General features: G+C 43.7%; 1 protein-coding gene across 2 annotated transcripts in view; it reads right to left on the bottom strand.

Annotated features, from left to right (window-relative positions):
- ATP2B2 (ATPase plasma membrane Ca2+ transporting 2) overlaps window positions 1-27622 on the bottom strand; it is a 606047-nt gene that overhangs the window by 38064 nt on the left and 540361 nt on the right. For both annotated transcript variants that reach the window (XM_084832463.1, XM_084832462.1), the window contains exons 15-20: window positions 19994-20235; window positions 17710-17944; window positions 10204-10383; window positions 8050-8137; window positions 5140-5246; window positions 4371-4562 (exon numbers count right to left, since the gene is read on the bottom strand). In XM_084832463.1, coding sequence (XP_084688589.1) covers window positions 4371-4562; window positions 5140-5246; window positions 8050-8137; window positions 10204-10383; window positions 17710-17944; window positions 19994-20235 — 1044 coding nt within the window. The remainder of the gene's footprint in view (window positions 1-4370; window positions 4563-5139; window positions 5247-8049; window positions 8138-10203; window positions 10384-17709; window positions 17945-19993; window positions 20236-27622) is intronic.

Genomic DNA, 27622 nt, shown 5'->3' with positions numbered 1-27622 from the left:
ATTTACACTGCAGCTCTTTCTTATTTCTGATTAGTTCCTTGGAAGCTAAGGAAAGCATGTATCTGAGTCTGGATTTAGACTTCTATTGAAGCAGTGAGTTACGCAGCACAAAAGCAACAAGGAGAGTTTCGGGTGCTTTTCAGAGGCTGCGTCAAATGGCTGAAAAATCGTTGGCTTGGTAGCTAGTTAATGGAAAACAACTTTTTGTGGCCTTCAAAGATATGTATTGACGATGTGATCTATCTAAAAATCAACATTTAGTTTGCAAGCTCTTGTCCACCTAATCTTGGAAGATGCTATCAAGGATCTGTAGAAAATGGAGGAACCCTAGCACAATCTTTGTAAAAAGATTCTGTAGGCTTTATCTTGGAAAGCACAACTGTGAATTAAAATAATGCTTTACGAAATATCACCCCAAATATATTTCATGTTGAGGAGAAGACAATGGTGATGATTATATGTATTATTCATTGAAAACACTTCCCAGCATAAAAACTTATAATGTGGTGAACAAGTTATAAACTCACCAATTAAAACATAACATGGGATTTGTACACAATGAACTGAAAATGGAATTACAGCAATTTCGTGTAAACACAAACACAGAGAACAGTACAGTTAAATAGCTCCTTTGGTGTTATAATTTAACAGTCTTAGGGATGGATGGATCTGTCAATCTCAGTCTTGCTGAGATGGTTAGTTTTTTTAGGTTTCAAAGCTGCCTAGGGGGCTGCAGGCAGAGGGGAAATCAGTCCTCTCCCAGCTCTGCTTATAGAAGCAGTTCCATCAGTGGAATGACAGCACTGGATCCACCCTCCGTGTTATTCTGTTTCTAGATACCCTCTTCCAGTTTTCAAGTAATCAATGAATGACAGAAAATAAACACCGACAACAATAGCATACTGCTTCTCTGATAGGATTCTGCAAACAAAAACTGTACAGTATAGCACTGTTAATCAAACAGCAAAAAGTTATTGCCTCACATATCCAACCTATTGGATCATTCCATTCTTCCAATTAGTAGTTTTCTACATTGGTGATGCCTTCCAAATTTTAGAAGCAGAATTCATTCACACACACTTCCCAGTCACAGAGAGAAGGCACAGCTGCATATGCAGAAGAGGATCAGAAAAGCTCAACAGAGCTAAATTTCTTTTCTTCCCCCTTCAGCTGCTTCCTAGTCTTCCAAGTAAATTATCCAGGGCCCTAGGGAGGAAAGAAAGGGCTGGGTGCATATATGGGAGGCATACATGGATGTCCCCTTGGAAGTAATGCTTGATGCACTACAGTGTGCAAAGAGCCAGGGCCCAACCAGGGAGAAAGGGAAGAGGGCTTCATGCTGATCCCCTCCCACATGCTGGGATCACGCTCAATTTTCTTGAATGACTGAACAAAAAACATTCTGTCAGTGCACTTTGAAACTTTCCAAAGGGCAGAGGCAAGGACATGCAGTCTCTTGTCTCCTCTTTAATATTCTATCTCAAGGGCTAGATACAAGACGACAGTCAGTTTGCATCCCATGACCGACCGTGCTTCCTGGAGTCCACAAAATGGTGTCTGCCATATCTCTTTTCTTTGTGGTACAAAGAAATGCTGCAGACTGGGAAAGTTATGTGGACTGTGAACAGGTTTTCCCCCATCTCTACTTCCATTCACATGTAGCCAACAGCTGTAGCTTGAGTTTTCACTGCTCAGATGAACCACAGCACTGCAACTGAGCCAAGGCCCATGAAGAAATAAATAGTTATAACCTTGGAACACCTTGAAAAATTTAGAAGAGTAATTTGGGAGGAGTTTCACCTTTGTGGCTTCTAATACAGACAGCCTCAGGTTTCACTTGGCCATATCATGATGACAAGGTAAACTTATTCTTTACAGTATACCTAATGACTTATTCATGAATTTGCTTTCAGAGGCAGAATTTTCCTGTTGCACCAGAGTGGAGAGTAGATGCTATGTGAAGATGTGTGCCATATTCACAGAGGTGCCATCCTGTGTATTTAATCATGCTTCCATATTCAGTACTGTCTCATACTACTTTTAAAACCCATGTTACCATGTTTCATTTGTCTTTTCATAATATGGAAAGTAAATACATACAACTGGCAAATGAGAGTAAATAATTTTAAAAAGAGGATTAGAAGCAGTTCTTTTATCATAGAACTTTTCCTAACTGCTATTTTACTTACTTTGGGTTAGATAGCCAGGTATGAGCACAGCTTTCTACATATAGATTTCTAAGTGAAGATGATATGTTCTTTAGGAATATTAAAGTAACTGACTACACCAGCAATCTTGAGAGTAACTCTAATACATGATTCCTTGAAGTAATAACGAGGGAAAATATATTGCTTTCTTTCTGTGTTTTATAGGCTGTGCATAAGAGCAGGTGTAAGAGTCTGGAACACTCAACAGTGGCCACAAGACTGGAAAAGGTCAGTTTACATTCCAATTCCAAAGAAGGGCAACGCCAAAGAGTGTTCAAACTACCACACAATTGCGCTCATTTCACATGCCAGCAAGGTGATGCTCAAAATCCTACAAGCTAGGCTTCAGCAGTATGCGAACCGAGAACTACCGGAAGTACAAGCTGGGTTTAGAAGAGGCAGAGGAACTAGAGATCAAATCGCCAACATTCGCTGGATCATGGAGAAAGCAAGAGAATTCCAGAAAAATGTCTATTTCTGCTTCATTGACTACGCTAAAGCCTTTGATTGTGTGGATCACAACAAACTGTGGCAAATTCTTAAAGTGATGGGAGTACCAGACCACCTTACCTGTCTCCTGAGAAACCTGTACGAGGGTCAAGAAGCAACAGTAAGAACCAGACATGGAACAACCGATTGGTTCCAAATTGGGAAAGGAGTACGACAAGGCTGCATATTGTCACCCTGCTTATTTAACTTATATGCAGAGTACATCATGAGAAATGCCGGGTTGGATGAATCAGAGGTCGGAATTAAGATTGCTGGGAGAATTATCAACAACCTTCGATATGCAGACGATACCACCCTAATGGCAGAAAGCGAAGAGGATCTAAAGAGCCACTTGTTGAGGGTGAAAGAGGAGACTGCAAAAGCTGGTTTGAAACTCAACATTAAAAAAACGAAGATCATGGCATCTGGCCCCATCACTTCCTGGCATATAGAAGGGGAAGAAATGGAAGCAGTGACAGATTTTACTTTCTTGGGCTCCAAGATCACCGCAGACGGTGACTGTAGCCATGAAATTAAAAGACGCTTGCTCCTGGGGAGGAAAGCTATGGCCAACCTAGACAGCATAGTAAGAAGCAGAGACATCACCTTGCCGACAAAGGTCCGTCTAATCAAAGCTATGGTTTTCCCAGTAGTAATGTATGGCTGTGAGAGCTGGACTATAAGGAAGGCTGAGCGCCGAAGAATTGATGCTTTCGAACTGTGGTGCTGGAGAAGACTCTTACGAGTCCCCTGGACTGCAAGGAGGTCAAATCAGTCCATCCTAAAGGAAATCAACCCTGAGTGCTCATTGGAAGGACAGATAATGAAGCTGAAGCTCCAATATTTTGACCACCTAATGCGAAGAGAAAACTCCCTGGAAAAGACCCTGATGCTGGGAAAGACTGAAGGCAAAAGGAGAAGGGGACGGCAGAGGATGAGATGGCTAGATAGCATCACGGATGCAATGAATATGAACTTGAGCACGCTCCGGGAGAGAGCGCAGGACAGGAAGGCCTGGCGTGCTATGGTCCATGGGGTCACGAAGAGTCGGACACGACTGAACGACTGAACAACAACAACAAGAGTCCTGACTCAGGTGCAAAGCTCCAATGGCTCTGGGCTTGGGATATGTCTCCAGCCTCAACGTAAGCCAACATTAATAGTGCTGCATGGGTTACTGCCTCCTGCCATGAGTGCAGTATACAAAAATGCTGCACATTGGTGCTTGTATGGTCCTGAGTGACAGCTGTCATGTACGGCCTCCTTTTGAGCTGTTTTGAATATGCTGGGAACCTATTCTTAGACACAGCCTTGTGCCTTATGTTTTAACAAGAAGGTGGCCTTCTTGCCATGTGCAGCAAAATGCAACGGTCTGCTTTAACTGCAGTGGCATAACACAGTTGGCACTACTACAGATAATATAGATAAATCAGACTGTGTGGAGATAGGGGAAAGAATATATTAAAAACAATTATCTGTCTATCTCAATCCCATTAATCAACAAAGCTCAGATCAGGGCCAGATTTAGGTATATGCAATCTGGAAGGGGCCCTTAGCTTAGGCAGAATCCATAAGAGCTTCCCCAATGCAGGGAATGCACCAGCATTTCAGATGGGATTCCCTTCTCTGGATCTGATGATAGGATATATTCATTTATTTCACACTCAGCCTTACCTGGGTAATGCAAGCCCCGGTGAAAGCAACAATCACAGCCACCACGTTTACTGTGAGCTGGAACTGCAGGAACTTGGAGATACTGTCATAAACATTACGGCCCCACATTACAGCTTTCACAATACTACTGAAATTGTCATCCGTTAGGATAATATCTGAGGCTTCCTTTGCCACATCTGTTCCTGCTATACCCTGAAAAATGTAGAAGAGACAACAAGAATAATGTTCTAGAATGAGAAATAATGATTCAGTGAGGAATAGTACTTTCAGAATGCCTTAAAATGGCTGTTGATAAATAAAACAGTAGCTAGGATCCAAAGAACTGTTAAACTAATTTAGGAGGGTTTAGGCTCATTTTCCTATGCTGGATAGCAAATTGATTTTTGAAATTGCTTCAACAGCGGTTTGTGATGTGGCAAATCTAAAATTCAGCGAGATATCAAAATACGATTTTTATATTACATTTCCCCATCAATGGGCATATTTTCAAAGCACATTCACCACCGGATTCCAGGTGGCTGGCACTGCCCATATCTCTATTCCCAGGGAGAAATTGATCCAGTAGTTTCTTTTCCCAGTAGAAAATATGGCACCAAGGCATCAGCAGATTGGGGGAACAATAGCAGTGAACAGTCTCCAAAGAAAGAAGAAAAAAAAAGAAGACAGAGGGAGTTCCAGGAAGTATTTCAGTCCATTCCCCAATGCACTACTTTCACCCACAAAATAAAAACAGGTGCTGTACTAATAAGGAACATGTCCTGAGATATACCATTGCAAAGCCAACATCAGCTTTCTTAAGGGCCGGTCCATCATTAGTTCCATCGCCAGTCACTGCTACAACCTGCCTCTGCTCCACTTGAGTGCTGTCAATAATACCTGCAAAATATTGCAATGCATTTTAAGCACTGTAGTTTAAAGGCTAGGATTTCATAGTCTTCATCCACATGGACAAATGTATCTCCATAGATGGAGAATTTCTGTACAATCCTTAAAATTATGCACACCTATGATCCAACCTTCCAAGCTATTACATATACTTCCTAACTACATCTTCTCTCCTTTTCATTTATAGTACCATATTCACCCATAACTCAACTACGCTACCCTATTTCTTCTTGCTACTTCCTTATCAAGCTTTGTGGTCTTCCTTCAACTGTGTCCTCTCTGTCATTCATAGGTCGTAAGTCATCTGGGCATAAACCATGTCACTTCTATGTCTAAGATGTCTACGTATTCATCTTAATTCTAAAAACAAAGAAAGAAGTTGCTTTGAAAAGATGCCCAAAGACTAATATTCGAGTTTTCTGCTTTGAAGACTGATAATGTCTCTATTGAGATTTCTGTTCCCCTTCACACAAACATTCTTTATTTCTTTGTTGTTTTCTTGCAAATAATATCTTAGGCAGTATACTGAAAGATGACCACCAGAGGGCATCAAAGTGCAAGTGAGGTTAGGGTAGGAAGAAAACCGAGTTCTCTGTGAAGAAGAAAAAGGGAGAACTGAGTATAATTATTGCCAAGCCAGGTCAAACATGTAAATTTCTAAATGTCAGCTGCAGTCATTTAAATTTTAAACACATTTCAAGTTTTTTGTTTACTTGTGTGATAGGCTGTTGAATGGCAACCCATCACTTGGAGCTTCTCTTTAACAAAGACGGCCCCATCCTTCGACTCTCTATGCCAGTATCAACAGGCATTGGATGTCCCATGCCAGCATATTATCACAAATTGTAATGATCAATTATTATGGTGATAACTGATAATTATGAGCTGACATACCAGAGCATCTGAGCTGCTCACACCCATGCTCTGAAGTTGTAATTTATTGGGGGATGCAATAAAGCATCCAAAAGATTCATATAACAACAACAGCAGCAACATTCAAGTAAATCTAATTGCTGCTTATATGTCAACATTTATACGGAGGCCATATTGAGAGCAAAAACCTTATGCAGATTGATTGGGATCCTCAGGGTGTTCATACAGATTACAAATATCTAAATCCAGTAGCAAATATTAAAACTACTTTTAAGCGTACTCTTGAGACTAGGTGCCATTTTCAATATTTAATTAATTCAAAGTGGTAAACACTTTTCTTATTTGCTAACTATGCAAAACCACCACCACTTCCCAAAGAGCAATGAAAAGTAAAAACTTTTCAGGATAAATAAAGGACTCCTTATATTGGCAAGAAATGTGGTGTGCTAAATTTGAAAAGCTCCCTCCCTCTGGCAAGTGTATATCATTAAACATTTAATATATATAAACATTTTGCTTTGTGATTTTTTTTTGCCCTAGAGCACTTATGCATCAAGGATGAGAGTCCGATTTGTCCTTCAAACAGCAGGGAGACACATTCAGTCAAAACCAGTTAATGTTTCAAACAATTCTGTATAACTTTGAAGGGACTTCAGAAATATAAAAGCTACAAATGCTCTCAAGCAAAGAAAAATTCTTCTTCCACTACACTGGCTATTCACACACACACACACACACACACACACACCAGCTCACTCCACTGTGACCTCACTACAGCTCTAAAAGTAGTTATATAAGACATTCAGGGCTGCTTTAATTCTGTCAGAATCCTATACTGCACACACAATCAATCTTGTTTAGATTTCACTGTTTACTATTCCCAACTCTGCTGACTGCATTTCCTCTACCAAAGTGTTCATTTTCATCCCCTTCTATAATAGCTGAATGATCAAATCCAGAGGATTTATTTACTTAGGTTTAGAAGACACCAAGAGGTTTAACTCCAGGAATGCATTTTCAAAGTTGACTATAGACTACTCACTCTAATTCTGAAAGATAGTGCCAGCACAAACACTTTAACAGGACTTCTAACAATAGAACAAGGCAATGTCGGGCTTTTATGAACATACATCTGTGTAACTTAGCATGCATAATTTTACCATAGACAGCTTGTTCCTTGGTTGAACAAAGAAATGAAGCCTCCCACACGCTATACTTATTACTGGTAACTGTGAGGACCAAACTAAAGCATGCACAGTTGAGCTATGCATGCTAGCTTCTCCTACTCTCCTGTAAGTGCACATGGCTCTGATTTGGATCAGGACTGCCGTGCTCCAGTAAGGGGGGGGCATTAAGCCTTTCCCCTGCCCCCATCTTTTCTGCAAAATCCACCCCCTGCCCCAGGGCAGGTTAAAACAAAGGTATAAGGTCTCCATTGGAGTCAATGGAGGCTATTTTCTTCTCTTTTTTAACCCCACGACAGGGTGTGTGGAATTTCATGTAAAAAAATGGGTGGGGGGAAAGACTTAACCTCCACCTCTGGGAGCACCATGGTCTCAATCTGAATTGGAGCCACATGTGCTTACAGGAGAGTAGGGAAGGCCAGTACACATAGCTCCACTATGCATGCTTTCCGGAACATTTAGTTTGGCTCTGAGACAACAAAGGGGCAAGGGGCGGGGGGACAGAGGCATGGCTAACTAGACAGTAATATGTGTAATGCAATAAACATCGTTTACCTTCATTTCAGTTGGAGATTACGTTAAGCAAAGCCTTCTTGGAAAACATAATTTGCGCTTGCACCTTTTACCAGAGTGCGTCTATATACAGCAACAAATCACATTATTTAAATGACTACAAGAGTCATCACAAAAGAATATGAGGTCGATACGGGAGAGACAGAGGTGCTGTACGTATTTACCTTTTACCAAAGTGTGCTTATCCGTGGGAGATGAACGAGCAAGGACACGAAGTTTTGGCCAGATCTTGTCAATGCGTTCCTGCTCAATCTGAAAATAATAACGATGATACATTCTCAACCTTTCAGAAACCTTTCTACATTCCAGTGAACATTGGAACAAATATCACTTTAAGGTTAATGTATTTCTCCTCCAGCATCTTTATTATTTTCCCCAGAACTTTAACTACTACAAGGCTCCCAAGGGTTTTCTGCTGGTCTCATCCACAGCTATGCTTCACTTTCATTCTCAGGTGTTATTGCCTAAGTAAGATTTTCCCCCAATCAAATTAATGTCTCACATTTTCACCTGAGTAAAACTGTCATATTATTTTTATGATCTCATGATGCTTTCAGTGCCTTTGCAAATATGCTTCCATTCTGACCAATCATGATGGATCTTATCTGTCTTTTCTGAACCAGCGTCTGCATCAGCTCTTTTATAAATGAAATAAACATTTAGTAAGCTCACAAAACACAAATGATTGTCTACTGAGTAGACAACGCTGGCCATGCTTACACTATAACTTCTAAAAACAGTAATGTACTTTAAGACTGCAATCCTACAACACGTACTTGGGAGTAAGCTCCATTTAACCCAATGTGATTTACTCAAGAATAGACATATACAGGTTTGTGCTATAAGTGAGGATACTCGGCTTTATCTGAGGCTCAGGTGAACCATATGATATGCACAACTAAAACTGAACACCAACCAGTCCATGCATAGAACTGGGGAAACTATGGAGTCAGCACAAAACACAGATCTATACATGGTACCAGCTTTGCTCACCTGCCTTGATCCAGAAACAAGTGTTTCTGCTCATTGCAGGGCTTGTCCCCAGAAGTGCTATATCTCCATTGTGCAATGGAATTGGCAGAGCTGGCTGCTCGTGGAATGGGAGCAGTCGTGGACCCAGCCTGTGGACAGGCAGCATTGGATACTGCCACATGTTTGACAGTTCTTCCAATTCCATTTATACAATGGGAAGTCGCATAATTAGAAAAGCACTCATAATTGGAGGCTAGAACAAGAGCATCATTTAGAGAAGGTGCGGAGAGGAGGAATGCTAGCCTCTCCCGCCCCCGGTATGCATTAAACCACATCTGATTGTTCCTCAGAGATATTTATGGTTCTGGGTAGTTCGCTTATTCAACATATTGAGAGATTTTGTTATGAATGATTAAATTGTATATAGTCCTTTGCTAAGGAAGGAAGGAAGGAAGGAAGGAAGGAAGGAAGGAAGGAGGACTTTGCTCTTTTTTGGTAACATTCTATAGTTGTTCTGATGTCTAAAGAAAATAATAATAAATATTCTTGGTGCTTTTTAGCAATTTAACCTTGAAAGCATCCAAGGAAGGTCATTTGAATCTTGCAAAATATCTATGCCTTCTCTGTTGAAATAGAAAATGATGCTGTTGGACTAATGCTGCCAATTTTTGTCAGCTTAGTTTCTTTTCAGAGATTCTCTGAATTTGCTACTTTGTACCTGTGACTCAGCCCCCAAAGTAGTAGTTTCTCAGTGAGTTGGTTCACCATGGTTTGGCATTATATAAATGAACACTGTGTTTGCACGTACCCTCACATGCTCTACTTTAATCAGTTACTCCTGCTTTTGTGGAAACTACAGTAGGCCATTCCATCTGACCTGGCAAACTGTGGTTTGCACAACTTTTCTAAACCAGGATTGAAAACTATGTTTTGATTCTGGTTTGCAATCCTAATTTGGAGGGAGCATGTGAACCAAAGTCTGCCAGATCAGTTGGAACAGTAAACTGTGGCTTCTATTATAGCAGAAGTAATAAAATAGCATGTGCATGAGAAAGAAGGAGTGCATGAGCAAAGGCTTAACACCAAATCATGTTTTGGTGTTACATATGAATAAACACAATAACGGCAACTAAAAGGAATGTAAGGTTTAAAACTATCCTGCTAGCTTCTTTTGGCATTTAACCTTACAAACATGCAGTTTCAGGAATCAGTATCACCTCTCCTGTTCAGAAAAGAGGAAAAAAGTGAGGGGCTGCATAATGCAAGACAAATACAATGGGTTTTAATTATCCTCCATTCTTTAATTATTTTATAGAATAATGTATGTTCCACTTTGCATGACTTACATCTCCCTTCTCATTACGGATCCTCCGGTTGAACTCCTTTCCCTCAATGCAGAGGAAGTCTTCTCCAGGATGAATGATTCCACACTTTATGGCAATGGCACGAGCTGTATTGATGTTGTCCCCAGTGACCATGCGGACTGTAATTCCAGCTCGCTGGCACTTTCTTATGGCTTCTGGGACCTAATAAAACAGCGAGATGGAATGGAAAAACAATATGATGCAACAAACAAGCTGATCAGATTGGCATTCTGATATTTCAGAACTGAGTATTTTCAAACACCAAAAATAGCAGCATGAGTAACAGAGATTACAGAGATGAGGTTTCAGACTTCTCTGCCATGTGCCTTTTGGAGTTCTTACAACAACAACATATACTTGATAGAAACATTTTGAAAACATTATTAACATAATGTTCATTTTAACCAGTGATTTCAAAATTCACATAATTCAACATGAATTATGAATTAAAATGAATTAAAACCAGTGATTTCAAAATTCACATAAGGGACTGGATCCAGATCTAGAGTAGACCTATTGCAATTAATCAGAGTTAGCGCAAGACGCACTGAGTTCAATGGGTCTATTCTAAGTATGCCTAAACTTGGATCCAACCTAAGGAACTGTTTTCAGAATACCCAGTATTCTCATTATTGGGCTAGTTAATCTGACTTCTTTTTCATGGGCATTAGAAATAACTAGGTATCTAATAAATGATGGATAATGTCTTTAGTTTCCAAAAGAGATTAAAAACCTATTATGGAGTTAAGAGTTGTGATCAATTCAAAATAGATTTTGGGGGGATTGTTATGGAACACCGTCACAGTTCACAATAGGTGTAAATGTTATAAAGTATTGTTATATCCAGCAGTTTAAGACTAGGAAATCTAAATTAACAATCACATTACCAGACCATGTGAGAAAATCTCCAGTTCCAATCACAGTGAGTGCATGCTTCCTATACATTACGGGGGGGGGGGGTCATTTTTTTTCCTTGCCAGTACTGAAGCCTTTATGAATATGAATATATGTAAGGTGAATATAGACACCTTACAGCTGTCCCCTCTTCTGGTTCTTCTCCCAACCTGATGGTTCCTGGCAGCCTTACCAGTCTGCCCTCGGGTCTGGTGGTGCTGCTGCTGAATGCCAGGTCGGTCCAAAATAAAATCTCCCTCATCCATGATTTGATTGTGGATGAGAGGGCTGACCTGGCATGTATTACTGAGACCTGGGTGGGGGAACTGGGAGGGGTCACTCTCTCCCAGCTGTGCCCTCCTGGGTACTCGGTGCAGCACCAACACCGACTTGAAGGTCGGGGAGGGGGGGTTGCCGTGGTCTATAGGAATTCAATCTCCCTCTCCAGGCTTCCTGCTCATTCGAGTGCAGATCTTGAGTGTTTGTACCTTGTGTTGGGTACCTGGGACAGATTGGGGATTCTGTTGGTGTACCGCCCACCCCGCTGCCCATCAGACTCCCTGCCTGAGCTGACGGAGGTGGTCTCGGACTTGGTGTTGAGGACCCCTAGGATGATGGTCCTGGGGGATCTCATCTTCCATGCCGGGGCCACTGTATCTGGGGCGGCTCAGGACTTCATGGCCGCCATGACAACCATGGGGCTGTCCCAACATGTCATCGGCCCAACGCATACAAAAGGACACACGCTTGATCTGGTTTTCTCGACTGGGCAGGAGGATGGTGATCTGAAAGTGGAGGAATTAACATCTGTCCCTTTGTCATGGACAGATCACTTCCTGCTGAGGTTTAGACTCCTGGCGGCCTTTCCCCTCTGCAAGGGTGGGGGACCTATTAAAATGGTCCGCCCCCGGAGATTAATGGATTCCGATGGATTCCAGAGGGCTCTGGGGGATTTTCCTGCTGGTATGGCTGGTGCTCCTGTCGAAGCCCAGGTCGCTCTGTGGAATGCAGAGATGACTCGGGCGGTTGACATGATCGCGCCCAAGCGCCCTCTCCCTCTGAGCAGAGCCCGGCTAGCTCCTTGGTATACACCTGAGCTGATGGCAATGAAGCAAGAGGGGAGATGGCTAGAACGCAGCTGGAGGAAAACTCATGCTGAGTCTGACCAAACACAGGTAAGAGCCCACTATCGAGCCTACTCTGTGGCAGTGAGGGTGGCAAAGAGACAGTTCTTTCCCCCCAGCATTGAATCTTCTCAGTGTCGTCCAGCGGAGCTTTTCCAAGTGGTTCGCGGCCTGTTACATTCTGGGCCAGGGAGAGAGATGGTGAAACCCTCGGTAGCACGCTGCGACGAGTTTGCACGGCACTTTGAGGATAAAGTCGCTCAGATTCGTCATGAATTGGACACCACCATTAATGCAGTTCCATTGGTAGAGGCGTTCAGAGCACCATCTGGTCCAGTTTTATTGGATGAGTTTCAGTTACTGAGGCCTGAGGATGCGGACAAGGTGCTTGGCCAAGTCCAATCGACCACTTGTGTGCTTGACCCTTGCCCTTCATGGCTTATTAAATCAAACAAGGAGGGGTTGTCCGGCTGGGTCCAGGAGGTTGTAAATTCCTCCTTGAGAGAGGGAGTGGTGCCTGCCGCTTTAAAAGAGGCAGTAATTAGACCACTCCTGAAAAAGCCTAACCTGGACCCAGAGGATGTTAACAATTATAGGCCAGTGGCCAACATCCCCTTCCTGGGCAAGGTGCTTGAACGGGTGGTTGTAGGACAGCTCCAGGCACTGTTGAATGAAATGGATTATCTAGATCCATTTCAATCAGGCTTCAGGCCTGGTTTTGGAACGGAAACTGCCTTGGTCGCCCTGTGGGATGACCTCTGCTGGGAGAGGGACAGGGGGAGTGCAACCTTGTTGATTTTCCTGGACCTCTCAGCGGCTTTCGATACCATCGACCATGGTATCCTTCTGGATAGGTTGTCTGGGTTGGGAGTAGGAGGCACTGCACTACAGTGGTTCTGCTCCTACTTGGATGGCCGATTCCAGAAGGTGGTGCTGGGGGATTACTGCTCTGTGCCATGGCAATTGTGCCATGGGGTTCCACAGGGCTCTATTTTATCCCCCATGCTGTTTAACATCTACATGAAACCGCTGGGGGAGGTTATCCGGAGGTGTGGGCTGAGGTGCCATCAATATGCAGATGACACCCAGCTCTACCTCTCTTTTACATCAAAACCAGGTGAGGCAGTGACTGTTCTGAATCAGTGCCTGGGCACGGTAATGGACTGGATGAGGGCCAATAAACTGAAACTCAATCCAGACAAGACGGAGGTACTGTTAGTGGGTGGTTCGTCTGCCCGGCTAGGTGATATTCAACCTGTTCTGGAGGGGGTTGCACTCCCCCTAAAGGATCACGTTCGTAGTTTGGGGGTGCTTTTGGATCCAGAAGTGTCCCTTGAGGCCCAGTTGAACTCAGTGGCACGGAGCACTTTTTATCAGCTTAGGCTGGTATACCAACTACACCCTTATCTGGACAGAGATAGCCTAGCTACAGTTATCCATGCTCTGATAACTTCTCGTCTGGATTACTATGTATAATACAATGCGTTATACGTGGGGCTGCCTTTGAAAATGGTCCGGAAACTTCAGCTGGTCCAAAATAGGGCAGCAAGATTGTTAACAGGGACTGGCCTGCGAGCTCATATTACGCCAGTACTTTTCCAGCTGCGCTGGCTGCCAGTCCATTTCCGGGCCCGATTCAAAGTGCTGGTGTTAACATTCAAAGCCCTTAACGGCTTGGGGCCAGGTTACCTGAAGGATCGCCTCCTCCCATATGTGCCTGCCTGGACCTTAAGATCATCGTCAGCGGCCCTTCTCCGTGAGCCCCTGCCAAAGGAAGTGAGGTGGGTGGCTACTAGGAGGAGGGCTTTTTCTGCTGTGGCACCCCGGCTCTGGAATGAGCTCCCTAGTGAGGTTCGCCTGGCGCCTACATTGTATTCCTTTCGGCGCCAGGTGAAGACCTTTTTATTTTCCCAGGCATTTTAGCATTTTAGCTTTCTAAATTTTTATCTTTGCTGTTTTAAATCTGTATTTTAAACTCCTGCACTGCTGCTAGGTTTTATTGTGGTTGTATTGTTATATTGTGGTTTTAATGTTCTGTATATTTTAAATTGTTTTATTGTGTGTTGTTTGGATTTAATTTTTGTGAACCGCCCAGAGAGCTTCGGCTATTGGGCGGTATAGAAATGAAATGAAATAAATAAATAAATAAATAAATAAAAATAGATAGGCCTACAAAGATTGAAAATTACTGAAGGAGAGTTTATAGTTGAAAAGCAGCATTATGTCTGAAAGCACATGCTATTGTTATATTGTTAAGGATGGTACACTGCTTGGGAGCCCCATGTAAGCTACTCTGAGCAGCCTGAAGGAAGAATGAACTAGAAGCATAATAAACCATTAGAAATGTAATAAATGAGCAGATACTAGAACGGCAGATTAAGAGCACTGAGTTACTTCCATAACCTGTCTTGAAGCAATACTCTCTGACCAAGAAGCCATACACATGCTAGAAGTGTGAGGATGTGAATTAATTATTGGTGAAGGGAGTGCACTCTGCATATGCTCAGAGGTATGACTAACACCATGGTGATGAACTTATGAGAATCAGCAAGGGCATCACTCCAAGGAAGAGGGAAAAAATCCCTTAGAAGTTCAGGAGATGTTCACCCCTCAAGGATGGTTGTGGGTGATTCAGTCATTAAGAGACATAGACAGGCGGTTTGTGAAAGGCATGAACAGTGCATGGCGAATTGCCTGCCTAGCGCTAAGATTGCAGATACCATGCTTTGTCTAGAAAGCCTGATAGATAGTGCTGTGGTGAAGTCAGTGGTCATGGTGGATGTCAGCACCAACAGCATGGGGAAATGTAGTTGTGAGGTCCTGGAAGCCAAATTTAGGTTGCTAGGTAGGAAGTCGAAAACCAGGATCTCCACAGTAGCCTTCTCTGAAATGCTACCTGTTCCACACATAGGGCCAGTTTAGCAGGCAATGTGGAGGATCCCAATGCATGGTAGAGAGGGTGGGTTTAGATTTGTTAGGCACTGGAGAACGTTTTGAGACAGGCTTGGCCTTGTCTCAAAACAGGCCCAGCTTGGGAACTGGGCTTTATTTGAACCAGAATGCAACCAAACTGCTGATGCTTGACATCAAAAAGGTGGCAGAGCAGCTCTTAAAATGATCCTTGAGGAAAGCCTACAGGAGTGAGGGAGAATCCAGTTCAGGAAGAAACATCCCTATGGGATGTGGGTGAAAACTATTTTGATTGCCCAAATGGGATGGGGTAGAAATAGGCCACTAGCATATAGTAGAACATAACAGCCAGTTAAAGAGGCCAACGAGCCTCAAGGGAAAATGCACATGCCAGAGACATGGATATAAACCCTATAGGAAGGACACGGAAGGCATACTGGGGCGATAGTGTCAAATAAATTAGAAACCTCAAAAGGAAAAGCCTCCTCCACAAAATCATTGTGGGTGACAATGAAATCAGGGAGGCATCCAAAGGAGGAAGTGTTGAAATAATGGATGACTTCAATTATCCTTGCATCAACTGGATAAATGCATATTCCAGTCATGACAAAGAGCTAATATTTCTAGATACCTGAAAGGACTGTGCCATAGAAATTACGAGTTATATAGCGTAACTCAGTTACAATATTAATATTTTGTCATGGACCCGAATGAAGGCGAGGCAACCCTGGGCTTAATCCTATGTGATAACAAGCAGCTAGTGTGAGATGTAGGGGTTGTTGAACAATGTAGGGGTTGTAGGAAACAATGGCCGCAGTGCTATCAAATGTAATTTATGTATAAGTAGAAAATTGCCAAGGAAGTCCAACACACATGTTTAACTTCAAAAGAGGAAACCTCAGAAATGAGAGGAGGGGTACAAAGAAAGCTGAAAGGGAAAGTCAACAGAGTCTGATCTTTCCAGACTGCTTGGGGGTTACTCAAACCACAATAATAGAAACTCAGCTAGAATGACTACTGCAGGTCAGGAAAGATACCACAAAGTTCAATAGGTAACCAGCATAGTTAGTGCCAGCATCTGGTTTTTGAGAGCCCTTGGGCAAGGCACCCTCAATGGTCTCCCTCCCTCAGCAAATCCACCTTCTCACCACTATTGTCCCCAGCTGCTATTGCTCATCCTCCTCTTTCCCATCATTGCTACCATCACTTGCTTGCTTGACAGGCAGAGAACTAGTGAGCAAGTAGGCCATGGCATCTACTGCTCCTCCTTCTCACTACCACCATTGTATGGGCCAGAGTGAGAAACAGATGAACAAGCAGTTTTCAGTGGTGAAGAGGAGGAAGAAGTCCAGCGGGATCTTGTCAATGGTCCCCTGCTGGGGTGTGGGCTTTTGGCAGGTGCCCAACCATGTCTACCACTGATGCCAGCTCTGAGCATAGTTAACAAGCAGTGTCAAAGCTATTAAGAAGCTATAACGCTCCCTTCAGATAACAGAAGTGTTGCCCAAACGAGGAGAGCAAAAAGGAACAAAACCTATACAAAAAAAATGCAAGCAAACAATAAGGGATGCAAAAGAACAAATAGACACAAATCTGACATCAGAAATGGCAACATTCAGAAACCAATATGAGGACATTTCAGTCTCTCAGGATACTCTGCTGTAGATCTAAAAGTTGCCATTCTTCAACAAAATGAGATTCAAGCATGAAATTACTGGATTAGAATTTTTCAGGAAGTTTGATTCTATTAATTTGGACCTGAATCAAAACAACAGTTAATTAAACAAGTATTAATTAGCAATCCTAGGATGATTATGTTACCATACTGTTATAAACTGTCATTCTGCTTGTGCTGCATATGTTTAGGCTTTATATAGAATTGTCACAGACTGTACCTCATGCATTTCCTGGCCACTTGATCCCACTGTTTACATATTTGTCTATCCCCATCTTTCTGCCCCAACCCTGGCACCACTTCCCCAACTGTTCTGGAAGTTTCCCCAACCGTCCAGAGCAGATTTTCAGGGAGCACTGGGGACTGTAGGGGGAAAATAAGTGAAGATGATTTCCACCAGTGGGATTCTCTCCTTGGATTAGAAGGCTCCAGTAGACAGAAGGAGCCCTTCCATTCACACAAGGATTATGCTGGATCCAACCCTCTGCCTCTTTCCTGTGAGGAAAGGATTGTGGCCTAGCTATGAACTCATAGCATTCCAAAAGGGAATATTGGCACCACCAGTAATTAAGGCTACAATCCTAAACTCACTTATTAAGTAATCCTCCTGAACTTCAGACAGAAGTAATGTAGCTTCTGAGGGTATGAATCAAGTTATGAAATTAGTCTTGGTAAATGAATTAGTGGAATTGAATCCATAGTTCATCTTCACTGGCAGGACTACATTCAAAAAGTTAAAACTGCAGGAAAGACACTTTTTTGTAATTCACATTCAGAACATTTTAACATGCTGATCCAAACATTTATCTGGAAATAAGCCTTATTAGTTGATGGAACTTACTTCAAAGTAAGCTTGCTTAGGATCAGGGCTTAAGTCTATCATACCTCTGGTCTTACAGGATCTTCTATGCCAACCACACAAATGCAAGTCAGGTCAGTTAAAATGTCATTTTCATTGTCCCAGTCTGGTTCGGGGCTGCTGGAAAAGTCTCGAAAAGCAACACAGATGGTTCTCAATCCATCACAGGCCATGGGCTCGATCACTTTCTTTACCATCTCATCCCGATCACGGGGTCTGAAGATGCGAGGCTCACCAGCGGCATTAAGAATCTTAGAACACCTGGAAGAAAACGATAGCAACACAAGTCCATAGCTGTGACAGATAAGACTGGACAAAAAGATAGTAAGAAATTAAGATTTTAAATTTAAGATTTAAGAAATTTAAATTTAGGATTTAAGAAATTTAAATTTAAGATTTAAGAAATTAAGAAAACGATAGCAACACAAGTGCATAGCTGTGAAAGATATGACTGGACAAAAAGATAGCAAGAAATTAAGATTTCAACAAGACAGAGAGAGAGAGGTGTCATGTTTGCATTATTAATTCTAATAATTAACTAGCAACTTGCATTATACCTTCCTAAGGGCCAAACGTCATATTACACAAATTGAGTAGCATGTAGCTGAGGCTGATAATTTTATTTATACTTGTGTAAGCATGAGTGGCCCTTATTCAGATCCGGACCACTGTGCTCAGGGAGGGAAGGATCTCCCTCATCCGCTGGTTATCCCCCAAATTCCCCCTCCCCCAGGGCAGGGTTAAAAAGGGGGGGGGAGTCTCCATTGACTCTTTTTTTCTTTAATTCCCCCTCCCCATTGTGGTGGGTGGAATGTTGGGGAATGGGGGAGAACATTTAATTTTCTTCCTCTGGAGAACAGTGGTCCTGATCTGAATTGCGGCTGCATGTACTTACACAACAGTAAAAAGAAAAGAGAAGAGAAGAGAAGAGAAGAGAAGAGAAGAGAAGAGAAGAGAGATAAATCTCAGCTAGATGCTCTGCGACTAGTTCAATGTGTAATGTGGCTGTCAACCAAATGGGTGATAGAATTCCAGTTAGCCCCTATAAATGAACTGAATGAAATTTAGCATCACTTTTTTGACAAAGATGTGTCAGAACACTTTTGTTGGAAGCTTGCCAACTATAGCCTTGAACGCATGCAGACGTAGCTTGATACACAACAGAAGGAACAGTGGGGAAAGTGTTGGTCTTTGACCGAAAAGAGCTGAGTTCAAGTGCCTGGTCAGCCGTGTGACTTGTTCAATGGGCTTAACACAAGCCGCTAATAGTAAGCCAATCAGTAAAAGCAGGAATAGCTGTAGTGCACCTCATACTTGTTAATGATAAAACAAAACAAAAAAACAAGATAAATACTAGTATACACTATATTAATGAATATTAATAAATAGAAGGCTTGCCCCCACTTTTACCTTTTTCTAGAAAGTGAAAAAATAATACATGGGGTTTTGTAACCTGCTTTGTGGTCCAATTTTGGTATTAAAAAAAATACAGAAAAAATAGGCAATGGATACCATCTGCCATTAAAGTCCCACCTAAGTGAATATGATCAGGGCACGGGCACAGCAGTGCTCTTGCACAGCTCCCATTCATTTCCATGGGACCTATTCAAGAGAACCACCCAGTAGGGATGGGAGAACCACACTCAAGCTCGCTGAAATTGTCTGAACACTTCTTGACACCTCGCTTTGGCTCTCTCCCGTTCTTGCCTTCAGCCAGTTTCTTTGGTTTATTTAAATGAGAAAAGTGAGCATTTCTCAAATGTGGGCACTTCCCCCACATTGACTACAGTGTGACAGTGCGCACTTTAAACTGTGCATTTAAAAAAGTGTGCAATTCTTACTGTTATTTTTTTTAAAGCATGCTTCCCCTAATTAAAGTGTGAAAATGTGACTATTTAAGAGTTCATTTTAAAAGTGTGCATTTAAAAAAATGCACACTTTTTGAAATGCATCCTTTAAAGCTATGCATTTTGCAAGTTGTGCGTTCTGAGAGTGCACATTTTTTAAAGTGCACACCTTGTGAATGTGAACACAAGTCTGGGCATTTGCAAACATACTTGGAGATCACATGCTCCTGTTTACCGTTGGGGTTGTGAATGGGGCAGTTTGAGTGACTTGCAACTGAAACTAAATTCTCATTCATCCCTTCCCAGTAGATGGTGATTCACAGGTGAGCATATTAAATGAAAACATATGTCATCATGGGTGTGTATGTCTCTGTGTGAGTAGGACACCAACATAACAAGAACTGGAATGATACACATACAGAATTTAGTGACAAAGTGCTCAAGGCAAATATTGAATACTTACTTCTTTAGGACAATTTCTGAAGCTCCTTTGCTGTACATTCGGAAGCTGTCATCTGGCAATTTAATAACAGTGCTCATTGACTTTCTCACAGAGTTAAATGTATACACTTTGTAGAGCGTCTCTTCAGGCATTTGATTCCGGACAGGCTGATAATCCTGTTTTAAGTCCAAGACAAACCCCAGTAATCCACATTCTGTTTTGTTGCCAACCTGGCGAGGTAGACCGCCATCCTTTTCTGGTGGCTAAGGAGAAAGAAAGAATTGGGCTTCAGACTCTTTTTTGATGTCCAGAAACATATAGTACTCTGTCTGTCTGTCTGTCTGTCTATCTATCTATCTGTCTATCTATCTATCTATCTATCTATCGACTTGCACCCCACCTTTCTACCAAAAAAATGGCACTCAGGGTGGCACTTTCAAGCAAAATTAGTGGCACTTACAAGCACAATTAAAACTGATTAAAGCAATAAAACAACACATTAAAAAACAATAATAATGTAACAATTACAGGATTTTTTTTTAATTAAAAAGAGCACCCAACCCAACAGACCCACTTACTGGAAAAAGGCCTTCTGAAATAAAGCAGTCTTTGCTTGCTGGAGGAAGGATAGCAGAGAGGGAGTGAACACAGCCTCTCTTGGGAGGGAGTTCCACAGCCTGGGAGTGGCCACCAAAAAGGCCCTCTCTCCCGTCGCCACCAGACATGCCTCTGTTGGTGGCGATCTCAAAAGAAAGGCCTCCCAGAAGATCTTAAGGACTCGGCAGGCTCATATGGGAGAAGGCAGTCTTTCAGGTAGCCTGGTCCCAAGCTGTATAGGGTTGTATAGATTATAACCAGAACTTTGAATTCTGCCTGGAAACAGTGAAGCTGCTGTAACAAGGGAATTGCATGCTCCCTGTAATAAATTAATTATTTAAAAATAATTATTTAATTTATATGCTGGTTTTCCACAAAAAGTGCCCAAAGTGGCTAACAAAACAGCAGTACAACAACAAATAAGCATACCAATATATCATTATAATAGGCCTTGTTACAATCATAAACAACTCATTTCACTGATACTAACATAATAACATTTCAGATTAATTACAAAATAGGCAGAATCAAACATTGCTACATGTCTTTCAGTGGTGTATAAACCAGAACCTAATAAACTAAATCTTTCCTATGCATTAAGGCTTGAATAAATACTACGAACTGCAACAGCTATGTCAGGAAAACAAAGTTCAGAAAATAGCAGCCAGGTTTCTTATAGGGGTGGACGAAAGTCACTTACCTTTTCTCGCAGCTTGTTCGCGGTGGGGGGGAGCGCTTCGCTGCTCCCCCCGCGAAGTTCAGGCCGGGGGGGGAGGCTTCCTGCCTCGCCCGGCCGAAATTCAGGCCGGGGAGGGAGGCTTCCCGCCTCGCCCGGCCGAAATTTAGGCCGGGGAGGAGGCTTCCCGCCTCGCCCGGCCGCGAACACGAAAGTAAAAAAAAAAAAAAAACAACGTCCCCTGATAGGCTACGTGATGATTCACGTAGCCTATCACGGCTAGATCTGGAAAGTCAGCCGTGATAGGCTACGTGAATCGTCACGTAGCCTATCACGGGTGACTTTAAAAAAAAAAAGCGCGTACGCGAATGGCGGCCCCCATAGGGAGCCGCCATTCGTGTTCCTTATTTAGTTGCTGTAGTCTACGTCAATGTTTACGTAGACTACGGCGAAAATAAGGGCAACGCAGATAGCGTTCCCCTTATTTTCGCCGTAGTCTACGTAAACATTGACGTAGACTACAGCGACCAAATAAGGAACACGAATGGCGGCTCCCTATGGGGGCTGCCATTATCCGTACACACTTTTTTTTTTTAAGTCACCCGTGATAGGCTACGTGACGATTCACGTAGCCTATCATGGCTGACTTTGAAAATCTAGCCGTGATAGGCTACGTGAACCGTCACGTAGCCTATCAGGGGATGGTTGGTTTTTTTTTTCTTTCATTGCAATGGCGGGGGCGGCAGCTGGTCGAAAGACTGGCTGCCGCCCCCGCCCCGCTCGAACACCGGACGAACCGCCAGCCGGACCCGCCGCCGGGAGGGACATTCAGGGAAGGTAAGTCCCGTCCCGGGGGGGGCGGGGGGCGGGGGGGTGCAGAGGATTTCTCCCCGAAACTTGTTCGGGGGGCCGAACACGTTGGCGCTCGGCCCCCCAAAGTTTCGGGGAGAAATTCTCCGCCATCCCTGGTTTCTTATAGCCTGCAGCTGATCTCTCTCATGCTCCGCTCTCTCATGCTGTAACCAGCCCCGGTCAATAGTCTGGCTGCAGCATTCTGGACCAACTAAAATTTCCGAATAGTTTCAAAGGCAGCCCCATGTAGAATGCATTACAGTAGTCCAAACAGGATGTAATTAAAGCATGTGTGACTGCGGCCAGATCAGGCATCTCTAGGAACAGGTGCAATTTCCGCATTAGGCTGTGCAAATGTAGTCCTAGCCACTGCCAAGACCTATGCATCCAGGTTCAGGGCCATGTCCAAGAGTATACCCAGACTGTGAGCTTGAGTCTCCAGGGGGAGTGTAACCCCATCCCGCACAGGTTGAATCCCTACTCCCTGATCTGCCTTTCGACTGACCAAGAGCACCTCTGTTGTATCTGGATTAAGCTTCAATTTGTTTGCCCTCATCCAGTCCATTACTGACATCAGGCACCAATTTAGAACCAGAACAGCTTCCTTGGATTTAGATAAAAACTCACCTCCCCCCAACCCCCGCTGCTGTTGAACTAATGCTTTTCCTTCCCTCCTGCCTGTTCTCCCACAGCTTGGGAGATAAGGTGAGTGCTGAGCAGTTGGGGGGGGAGGGATAGCAAGTGGGTGGGAGGAAGAGGAGGAAGAAGAAGGGGGTCATGAACAGGGAGGGGATACCGGGGGGAGGAAGGAAATAACAAGGAGGTGAGAGGAAATAGCAAGCGGGGGGGAGAGAAGGAGGATGAAGAAGAAGAGGAAGAGGGAGGAGCGCCAACATACCCACCCCAACAGCAATTTTTGGTGGTGCCCACAGACACATTTCAAAAAGGAAAATGTGCTCGCAGACCCAAAAAGGTTGCCTACCCCTGTATTACACAAATAATACTTATCTATCTACTCTACAAATAATAAATATATAGTAACATCTATTACTGCTTTCAGTTTTTAAAAACATTTATTTGTTTGTTTGTTTTTAAAATATGTATATCCCACCTTTCTTTGTTCAGTCCAAGGTGGCTATAACACAGGAATTAACTATAATAAACTTCACTCCAAGGTACACACATCCACTTGACAACATGTTTCCATATAATTGTAATAGTTTTAAAACTTCTGCTTTGTAACATAGCAATAATTAACAGACTGAAAGATAGCTGGTGCAATGTAGTTGTGAAGGGCGTGAGCCTTGAACTGGAAGCTCTCCATTCAAATGCCATTACAGAGAGCTTTGGCTATTGGGCGGTATAGAAATGAAATGAATGAATGAATGAATAATATAGCTATGGATGGAGTCACTGGGGCCCCATCTACACAAGCCTTTTACTCTGGGGCAGCTGTGAGTTGAGGGCCCTTGGGACAGATGATATAGTTGCCACTTCGCAGCCATCTGTGGTTTTCTCCTGGAAAATGCGGATTTCCAAGGAGGCGTTTTTCATTTGCTGCGGGTTTCCCGTGGTTGTGAGCCATCTGTCCCTTCCCCAAACCAACTTCACATTTTGCGGTGGGCGTGTTGTAGGCATGTGTAGTGCTTGTGTCACTCTGTGATGTCCCTTTACTTCACCCATCCCTTTGCAGCTGCACAGTTACAGAGGCACAGAGAGGCGTTTTCATTTATTTAATCACACTTTTGCACATTTTTGCAGCTTCGTATCTTCGCAATGGCTGCTTTTGGACTCGGTGCCCATGGGCTGGTGTGTGTGTGTGTCTTGCAGGAGGTCCAACTTCGATCCGGCAACCATTTCGGAGCGATGGGTAGGCATGTAATGCTCATGCGAACCATCGTGAGAGTCTCAGGCTGGGGAACTGACAAACAGATGGTGTGGAAATGAAGGGACACCCACTTTTTACCCAAGGAGGGATGGAAAGACACAACAGAACCCATAAAATACAAAACAGACACTGCAGCTGTGCATTAAAGTATAATGGCAAAAAAAAGGCATGGCAGAGTCAGTAAATCACGAGTGTATACCACCCGAAGCTAATTCGAAGCTGCAATGCTGAGCAGTTGTGACAGGGTGTATGGTGAAAGCGGTGCCATGTAGATGGGGCCCTGGATAATCTGAGGCAAGCTACTATCAGTCTGAGGAGAGCTACTATCTCCACCTGTTAGATTAGGATAATAGTAATAATAATGAGGATAACCAAAACAACGTATTGGAAGTATTTTGACCACCTAGGTAATATATCATCATCTTCATCTTTTTCTGCCCTTCAGCAACTTCAGAGACAGTTTTATCACATCCCCTGGTTCTGAGCCCCCATATTATCCCAAGGAGGACTCTGATTCAGATGGGTCACAGGTCATCCCACTTCAAGGGGAGCCCTCAGCACGCCTTTCTATATCTTCCTGGCCTGAGGATGTATCTCTCCCATCATCTGTCTCTGAGGGTGACTGGTCCTTTAAGAATTGCAGTCATCACCCAGCAGGGTGGAGCCACTGAAAGATCAGCCTTCTTAAGGACTCAGTTGATTGCAATCCTTTGCTGGGGCAACAGCTCCTTGTGGGAGAATACTCCTGCCAGTGCTTCTATACAAAGTACTGATGTCACCCAGAACAGGCAGTGAGCTCTGTGTTGCAGTCTACTTCCCCTGGGCCTCATGCCCAGTCAGGTCAACTTTAAAAATTCATTCAAAATCAATGCATTTTACTCAGACGGTTTAAATTTTTTAGAGGGGTAGCTGTGTTCATCTGCTGCAGCTAAAATAAAAGTATTGTGGGACCTGAAAGACTAACTAGTCCACAAGAGCTTGTAATGCAAGCTTTAGTGTCTACTTCATCGCCTACATGATTTAGGGACTTACTTCTGAGTAGATATGCCTATGATGGCACTGCACAACACTTTGGTGAACATTCCTGGTTGGAGAGAGAGTTTTGAATTTAAATCAAGCTTTTTTAAGACTATAATACCTATCTAACGACATAAAAAAACCAGATTCGCAGGTACTCAAGCATAATATACTGGTGATAGTGCTGCAGACCCAGAACAGAAAACATACCACTTTCTGTCCTCTACAATTCCCTGCTAAAACCACTGAAGTGTATCATCAGTGATATACACCCCATCCTGGACAGTAGCATTTCTCTCTCACAGGCCTTGGGTGGTAGGCCTGTACTTGCTTACAGACAGCCACCCACCAGCAACAACAAAGCAGCTACTCCTCAGCAACAGCAGATCATGTGACAGCGATGCAGACCCAGGCACTGGAGCCTGTGGCAAACCCAGATGCCAACTTTGCCCCCATATCTACTCTGGCAGCACTATTATAGGACCTAATACTTTCATCCGTAACATCAGGACCTGTTGTTGTTGTTATATTTATTTATATCCCGCCTTTTTCCCAATAATGGGCTCAAGGCAGCTTTACAGCATTAAAAACTTGTACAGTTAAAACATATAAATAGAAATATACAAAATGTAAAAATATAATTAAATCATCAATCACATTAACATTGAATAAAAGATCAAATTTTTAAAAGACAGCAACAACGTAAACAATAGTACCAATCCATCATATTCTCACAGGTCCAGACTAACTATCCCCAAAGACCTGCCAGAACAAAAAAGTTTTGGCCTGCCTGAGAAAGCATATCAAGGAGGATAGGGATGTTATGAATCCGTTACCTTGCTCCACTGAGGGGCATCCACGAGGGTGGGGGGGGGAGAGGCGCTCCTTCCTTCCCCTGGAATCCTCCCCGGCCGGCTCTGCTCCGTGGTGACTCCGCAGAGCCACTGGCCAGGGCTGCCTGCAGCCGGACTTCTGTCCGCTGCTGGGTTGTGCCAGCCGCAAATGGCAGCCACCATTTGTGGCTGCAGCCCGGCAGCAGCCGGAAGACCTTCCGGAGCCGCCGCCAGGTAGGCTCTGTCCCGGGGGGATTCCGCAGGGTGGCGAGGGGGGGATTGCCCTGTTCCGCCCCGGACTCCGGGGGGGGGCAGATTCTTTAGATTCTTTAGACTGAAGTCTGTGGTGGAATTCTCCAACATCCCTAAAGGAGGGTGCCACAATCTATCCCCAAAGGCCTGCTGGAACAAAAAAGTTTTGGCCTGCCTCCAGAAACATACCAAGGAGATAACCTGGACCCGAGCCGTATAGGGCTTCATAGGTCATGGCCAGCACTTTGAATTGTGCCTGGAAATGGACTGGGAGCCAGTGAAGCTGTCTTAGCAGGGGAGTTGTATGCTCCCTGTAACCAGTCCCAGTCAGCAGTCTGGCAGCAGCTCTTTGAACCAGCTGAAGTTTCTGAGCACTCTTCAGAGGCAGCCCCACATAGAGCACATTACAGTAATCCAAACAGGATGGCACTAAGGCATGTGTCACTATGGCCAAGTCAGACATCTCACGGAATGGGCACAACTGGTGCACTAGCTTTACCTGTGCAAATGCACTCCTGGCCACCACTGAAACCTGGGCATCCAGGCTCAGGGCTGAATCCAGAAGTGTACCCAAGCTGAGAACCTGTGTCTTCAGGGGAGGGTAACCCCATCCAACACAAGCTGAATCCCTATTCCCTGATCTACCTTTCGACTGACCAGGAGCACCTCTGTCTTGTCTGGATTAAGCTTCAATTTGTTTGCCCTCATCCAGTCCATTACTGCCGACAGACACCAGTTCAGCACCCCAACAGCTTCCTTGGAATTAGATGGAAAGGAAAAGTAGAGTTGGGTGTCATCAGCATACTGGTGACACTGAACCCCAAAACTCCAGACAACCTCTCCCAATGGTTTCATGTATATGTTAAATAGCACAAGGGACAAAACAGAACCCTGAGGGACCCCACAAGCCAATGGCCAGGGAGTCGAACAGGAGTCCCCCAGCACCACCTTCTGCGTCCGCCCCTCCAAGAAGGAATGGAGCCACTGTAAAACAGTGCTTCCAAGTCCCATCCCAGCGAGGTGGCCCAGAAGGATACCATGGTCGATGGTATCGAAAGCCGCTGAGAGGTTCAGCAGAACCAACAGGGACACACTCCCTCTGTCTTGTTTCCAACATAGGTCATCCACCAAGGTGACCAAAGATGTTTCTGTCCCATAACCAGGTCTGAAGCCAGATTGAAATGGGTCTAGATAATCTGTCTCATCCAGGAATCCCTGGAGTTGGGAGGCCACCATGTGCTCCAATATCTTGCCCAGAAATGGAATATTGGAGACTGGCCAATAATTATCCAACATGGTGGGGCTTTTTTTTAACAAAGGTCTCACCACCAGGCTGGAACTCTGCCTTGCCTAAGGGAGGCATTAATCACTCCCCTTACCCACTCGGCCAGTCCACCTCTGGCTGCTTTTATGAGCCGGGAAGGGCAAGGATCTAGAACACACATGGTGGCTCTCACCTCTCCCAGGATCCTGTCCACATCCTCAGGCTGTACAAATTGAAAAGTATCCAACAACACTGGACAAGCAGGGGCCAA

The sequence above is a fragment of the Heloderma suspectum genome, chromosome 2 (genome assembly GCF_057233095.1).
Source record: "Heloderma suspectum isolate Gila_16-S chromosome 2, 16-S_ref, whole genome shotgun sequence".
NCBI lineage: Eukaryota > Metazoa > Chordata > Lepidosauria > Squamata > Helodermatidae > Heloderma > Heloderma suspectum.
The sequence above is the reverse complement of the archived record's forward strand: the minus strand, read 5'-3'. Positions and strand labels throughout refer to the sequence as shown.